Source organism: Nothoprocta perdicaria, unplaced genomic scaffold, assembly GCF_003342845.1.
Source record: "Nothoprocta perdicaria isolate Ctin4 unplaced genomic scaffold, notPer1 scaffold_101, whole genome shotgun sequence".
In the NCBI taxonomy this organism is placed as follows: domain Eukaryota; kingdom Metazoa; phylum Chordata; class Aves; order Tinamiformes; family Tinamidae; genus Nothoprocta; species Nothoprocta perdicaria.
In genome coordinates this window covers 577,375-583,895 of record NW_020454106.1, presented here as the reverse complement: position 1 = coordinate 583,895, position 6,521 = coordinate 577,375, and the positions used below count along the sequence as shown (strand labels likewise).

Sequence of the window (6,521 nt, the reverse complement as noted above, 5' to 3'; positions counted from 1 at the left end):
TGTGATGTCATCTTTGCCTCATTGCCTGTAATTCCAGTTAACTCTGTACCTGAAAATCCAGTTTCATGGCAATACCTTTTTCCTTTTTCTGCAAGAAGTCAATTCAAGGCAAAAAAAAAAAAGGAGGTCAAACTTAGTAACCTAAAATACGAAAACTTTACTTGAAATGAGTTGTTGGTCTCTAATCTGTCTGCTAAATCAGGCCACAAACTTGTGACAACATCTGACAGAAAATAAAGCATCGTTTGATGAAGATTTCTGCTTCTATTACTCAAGAAATGTGATGTAGAGCAGTGATCAGAATAGTCCCTCAGAACTTGAAAATGCTGTGAATTTGCAGGAGGCTCCTGACTTTCCAACAGATATCATGTATCTGGAGGACAGATGATGAGTTTGAGTGAGGAGGTCTGGTGCTTCAGTCTTCTTCCTCCCATGTGGCTACATGGCTTTGGAGAAAGTGGCTTCCCTTCTCACAGGGCATCTTCCAGAGAGATGCTGATCAGGTGAGGTACATGGTCCTCTTCTGGAATAAAACCAACTTTAATTCCAAAAAAATGACTGAGCTTCCAATTCTAACCAGCTGTCCTGTGTAAAGAAGCCTTCAAGTTTCTTCCAAGAAGGGAACATGGAACTAACACATAAGTAGTCATCCTGAAGTTTGGTAATGCTCGTCATGGTTATATCATTATTGCTTTGTTTCTCAGTTTGTTTATGACTCGGACTCTCTCCTTGAGAAGACACAAAAGCATAGGTGTGTATGCTTTCAGTGAAGTGCTTCAGTAGGTGGAAAGGAAAAAAGTTGGACTCTCAACAGAGTTTCGGACTTCTCCCTTATCCTTCCAGGATGCTTCTACCCTTTAACTATTACAAGGCACAGGACATGCACAGAAAGCTGAGCCCGTGGCAGAGACCTGGAAAAACCCAGCTGGGTCATGATGGTCAGGTCTCACTGTTCCTGCATGCCACATTTGGGTTCTTGTTCCTGCTTCCCTTTCTATTTTCATTCTTCTGTTCCTTAGTTGTAAAATAAGATAGATAATAGATTCTACAATTAAAAGCTGATCTCCACCACCACAATGTAACAGAGGAACAATGCCAGTCAGAGCAACCCCAATAATCTAGACAGTGCAAACAGAGCCCCTAACACAGCTCCTTCCACAGCTATCCTGGGACTACCATCTCATGGTCCAGTGGGAGATCCTCCAGATAAGTCATCAGGGGAGACTTCCCATTTCACCTTGAAAAATACAGACATACACGACTCATTAATGCGTACCAAGGAGTGCATTTTGGATTAATGCAAGTCATTATGGGATGCTTAGGAAAAAACACCAAAGGTGGAGAAAGGGAAGGTTCAAGAATGGGTGAGGGACCAACATGGGAAAATGGGAGGGATGGGGTTGAAAGGGCTGATCAGAGACTACTGGTTGTCATGCTTGTCTGGCTGAACTTTGTCACTAGCACAGCCTGTCCTGTCGTCTTATAGAATCCTTTTCTTAACTTTTTTTTTTTTTTCAGTGTAATCTTGTTCTCTGTCTTACATGTGGGTGCTGCAAGATGCCAGAAACTAGAGAGACTGGAGCTCATGCATGTTGTGTGGGGATGCATGCTGATATGTAATTGCTAGGGTACATGAGACCAGACCAGATGGCAAGTATGATAAGAGGCTTGGGAGCTAGACAATGGTGCAAACATGAGTTGACTGCTCAATGGACCAGGGGATCTAAGCTGTCTGCTAGAGGAATTGTGGGGTCTGGGCATTGGCTACTGGAAGGATCGTAAGTCTAGGACAGCTTCTGGAGAGACCTGCTGATGTGTGTCTGATCATGAAGTAATGGGGACACCAGGGGACTGGGTGATTGAGCATCTAAGGCCAATATGACACCACTGGACGGATCATATTACTTACGTGCAGATGTATTTTCCACCAAGTAGCTTTGATCCTGATCAGCCAGAAGATGGTAGAGAATGAGGCCACTGGTGCTGTTTGTGCTTGTGTGAGAGCAGAGTGTTTCTGTCTGCACTAGTCTGTGTGGCCAGTGCTGTATGTATGCATATAAATACCATACATGCATTTTATATATGTGCATGTATTGCAAATGCATGTCCATCCTCGCTCTCAGAAGGACATGGGGACATGGAGCTGGAGCTGGGCTGTTCTCTCTTCTGGGTCTCAATTCCACCATAGGCAACTACTATGCTGGTGGGGGTAATACAGCCCTTTTGGGCTCTTCAAATGGAAAGAAAAAATATATATATATATACACACACACATATATGTATACATACTATACATATATAGCATGTATGCATATACTGTATGTATACTATATATATATATAGTATATATATTATGTATTTCATAGTATGTATTTCTGCCCTGGAGTTTCTTGAAAGTTTCTTTGAGGATTTTGGCAGTGGAAATGAGAGGATACTGTGAAAATCTGTTTATAATATAGTCTTTACGAAGCTATTTAATGTTTTCATGTTCCTGAACTTAGAATTACATCCTGACTATATATAAAGTAATATATAGAGTTGCAATTGCTCTCACTAAGGAAAAAAAATCTAAATCTGAAAACTATTTCATGTTTCTTTTGCCAAGTGTGGGCACATCAGGGCCTCCCATGAAGGAGGACGAGCTGGAACCCAGCATGGACAGTGCTTGCACTAATGAGCAGGGTCTGAATACTACGAGTGGCCCTTGTCCTGCTAACAGAGTCCACTGGCATCTTGAGACAGGGCAAGGGGATGAAGCAGATCCAAGATCTCTGTAGGACATCCAATCTCAAGGAAAAGGAGATGGACTCAGAAACAGGGCTGAAGATATGGAGACCACAAAGGTCTGAGGTCCATTTGGGACCCAAGGTCAGACTTCAAATGAGCAGTGATTTATGCCCTAGGGGTTCGCCCAGGAAGCAAGCCACTTAAGCACAGATCCAAGCTTCGTCCAGAAGGCCAGGTCAGTCAGGTTTGGAGACCATCGCTCCAACCACATTGCTCAGGCAGATCCCAGGGACTGAGATGCAGCCCCCAGGGACTGAGATGCAGCCCCTGAGACACAGGAGGAGGCTGGTTGGGGGTCCAGAGTGAGGCTGATGGGGGTCAGATTGTATAATTAAGACAAAAAAGAGGCTAAACTGTAGAGTTTCCATATCCTGCCCTCATTTTGAAGGCCTTGTGTGCTTGACTTTGCAACTTTCTGACCTCTTTCATTTGATTTGTGTGAAACACGTGGTAATATGCACATAGATAGGTTTGTGGTGAGAGAACATTAATATTAGAAAAGTGGAGGAGGGAATTAAAAAAAGCTATCTGAACTTTTTTTTTTTCCCACTCTGATTTTCTTTCTTTATCTCTATATCTGCCTGAATAAACTGTACTGGTTGATTTGGAAGTCTAAAGACATAGCATCTGCCCTCTCCTTTCTGGGAGTAGACGGAAGGAAGTGGGCTAGAAAAAAATGAAATATCAGCTTCTAACCCAGGTCAGGTAAGCCCGATACGCCGCAATGGAACGAACTGGTAGTGGTTGAAGTTTGCTATAAAAAGGCCATGACTTGCTCTGAAGCACAAGCAGATTGGAAGAGATCTCAGAGCAGGAGAGCTTTCGTGCTCCGTCACCTTGCACGCTCCTAAAGCAGCAGAGAGGCTGCAATGGCTTTTGCCAGCTACGCTGCAAAGGTAAGAACTTATATTTAGTATGAACCTTCAGGTATCATGTTAGTGTGTTATTATTCGCAGAAGAAATGCAGAATGTGGACCTCGTGATGGTGTTTTCTAGGAACAGCTCTTGTTAATCTCAGTGGGAACTGCATGAGTCACTAGGTCTCTGATACGGTTTTCTGTCCTGAGCTTTTGCAAGTAGATTTGGTGCTTGACTGACATGGCAGGCTATACGTAACCCCACCAGAAAGATGCAACCAGCCTAGTGTGAGAGAGGATGAGCAAGTGACTAGATGTTGGGCACATAGGATCTGGGAGAAACAGTTCTAACTGCTGAATAATTAGCTATTAAAATTGATGAAGGCTGAGGAGAGAAATGGAGGAGTTAAAGTGAATGCCTGTGCACTTCAATTCCAACATGAGCTTTATTTGCAATGCTGCTGCTCATTGTGATTTCCATAAAAGCCTTGCATCTATCTGTCTTTTATTCCTAAAACTCCAGCTGCTGGAGAATCTCAGATTTCATCAAGAAAAGGGTCATTTGCAGCAAATCTGACAGCTAGGAAGCTGTCATTCTAGGTTTCTTTACTGTTTTGGGAAGGTATAGAGCTAACCTATGTTTCTGTGCATAGGGAAATGTTTAGCTGAATCCTTAGCCCTCCTTGCAGATCATGGAACACTGGTCTTGGCTCTGGAGGAGGACTCTGGAGAGATGCTCTTTAGGGAGTTTAGCATCCCTTTGAGATCAACATCATTGTGCTACTTATGCATGGTGGGCCATCTCACCCAAATAAAAATGTGCAGATCTGCTGCCTTGTCACAGTGACGAAGGAATTTGGGGTAGGATTTCTATATCTCACATGCTTCTCCTCTTGTTAGCAGCAATGAGGCAGTCTAGTCAAGATACCTTCTCCTTGCTAATGGGAATTGTCAGGTGAAGCTTATGCCTAAGAGACAGAAGGGCTTCTCATGTTCTAACCTCTCTCCCGTGCAGAGCCAATGACAATCTCCTATTTTCCAGCTCAGGTCACTGCTGTTGGTGCTGGTCCTAGCACTTATGGTGAGGAGCTCACCTCACCGGAGGGCAGTTCATCCTCGACTTAACAAGTTTGAAAAGCTCGGTGAAGATTGCCTGACCCAAAAGGACCTCAAATTCCCAGAAACAGCAAAAGTTGACATTCATATCGTCAATTCAGATCCTGTCTCTAGGATAATCCATGATGTCAGGAACCGATCGCTTGCTCCTTGGGATTACAGGTAATGACCATGCACTCAGTTCTTCTCTGTAGTAAACCATGACATGTCCTCAGTGTACATCTAAATTCCTTCAAATGACTGTTGCCACCACTTCTTGGTCTCACAAATGCATTCTCGTGTTAGATGACTTTTATTTTTCCAGGTGAAACTGTTTGCAGTGAAAAGTAACATTATTAGAATGGGTCAAAATTTTTTTTTTCTTGTTGAAGAATCACTTCTTTAAGAAAAGAAAGATGTCAATAAACTGCATTTTCTGTTTCCCTATCTGACTTTTGGACAGTTTTGTTTGAAATTTCCTCAAAATTTGGATTTTTGACTGCTGAAATTAAAAACAAACAAGCAAAAAGAAAAACAGAAAGGAACCGTTCATTATCAATTCAGAAATGCATCCAGCTCCCTTTATTACTGAAGAATAGTATTATAGAATCACAGAATGGTTGTGGTTGGAAGGGACCTCTAGAGATCATGTAGTCCAACCCTCCTGCTCAAGTGGGGCTACAATACGGTACTATTACTATCCCAAAATATAATCCATTTATAGAAAATCATTCTGAAGGGGTTAAAGTATAGGGAAAATCTTTGGCCTTGTCTCAGAAAGGAAATACAAAGGGCTGTGACATGGTCATGAGAAGAAAAAAGAAGATAAAATTAAAAATATAATATACATGTTCATATATAGAATAAATATGTTAGACTCTGTAGTGTCTCATCAGTTTGGGAAATGCTGTATCAGAGCTATTCGCCTTGACTTTACTGTGATTTGGCTGTTCATATTCTAGGGTAAACTTTTACAAAAGAAAGATAGCATCTTTATTTTTATTAGGTACAGGAAAAAAAGCCTCTGATGTCATTCTTTGTATTCTGAGCAAGAAGCTGCTAGCCAGACCCAAGGAATTAATGCAGTATGTTGCTCTATGATGTATAGATGCCTTATGCCTGCTTTCCCTTGGTGCTTCCGTGAAGGAATACAAAGATGCTGGCGATCTGCAGTGTCCGGGAGCACTGCAAGTGAATTAAACCCTGTGACTTTTGTGTCCCCAGGCTCGACGAGGACCCCAACCGCTTCCCGCAGGTGATCGCGGATGCCACGTGCCGCCACTCGAGCTGTGTCAGCCCCCAGGGGCAGCAGGACCACGGCCTGAATTCTGTGCCCATCCGCCAGGAGATCCTGGTGCTCCGGCGGGAGCCGCGGGGCTGCCTGCCCACTTACCGCCTGGAGAAGAAGGTCATCACCGTGGGATGCACCTGCGCCACCCCCATCATCCAGCACCAGTCCTAGGACCGGCCACAGGGCAGGTGGCAGCAGGGCGAGGACACGGCTCCCATGGGCATCTCTGTGGAGAACTCCCATCCTGCATCCCAACCATCGCCACAGATTCAATGAGACATTCCCCATACAGACCGGAGCAGAGGACCTCAAAACACTGATTCTTGCTGTTTTTAATTTAAAGGGTTTAGCATGGAGATAAAAGGAGGAGAGAAGGCTGATTTACTTTTGACTTCCTGCAAGGAGGGAGTAAAGAATGTGCCTTCTCTCTCCTCTCCTCTCCTCTCCTCTCCTCTCCTCTCCTCTCCTCTCCTCTCCTCTCCTCTCCTCTC

General features: G+C 43.7%; 1 protein-coding gene across 1 annotated transcript; it reads left to right on the top strand.

Annotated features, from left to right (window-relative positions):
- Positions 1-3,656: 3,656 nt before the first annotated feature.
- LOC112948968 (interleukin-17F-like) lies at positions 3,657-6,201 on the top strand. The gene is made up of 3 exons (XM_026041330.1): positions 3,657-3,683; positions 4,687-4,922; positions 5,964-6,201. Exons 1-3 carry the CDS (start codon positions 3,657-3,659, stop codon positions 6,199-6,201), a joined length of 501 nt encoding a protein of 166 aa, XP_025897115.1.
- Positions 6,202-6,521: the final 320 nt, after the last annotated feature.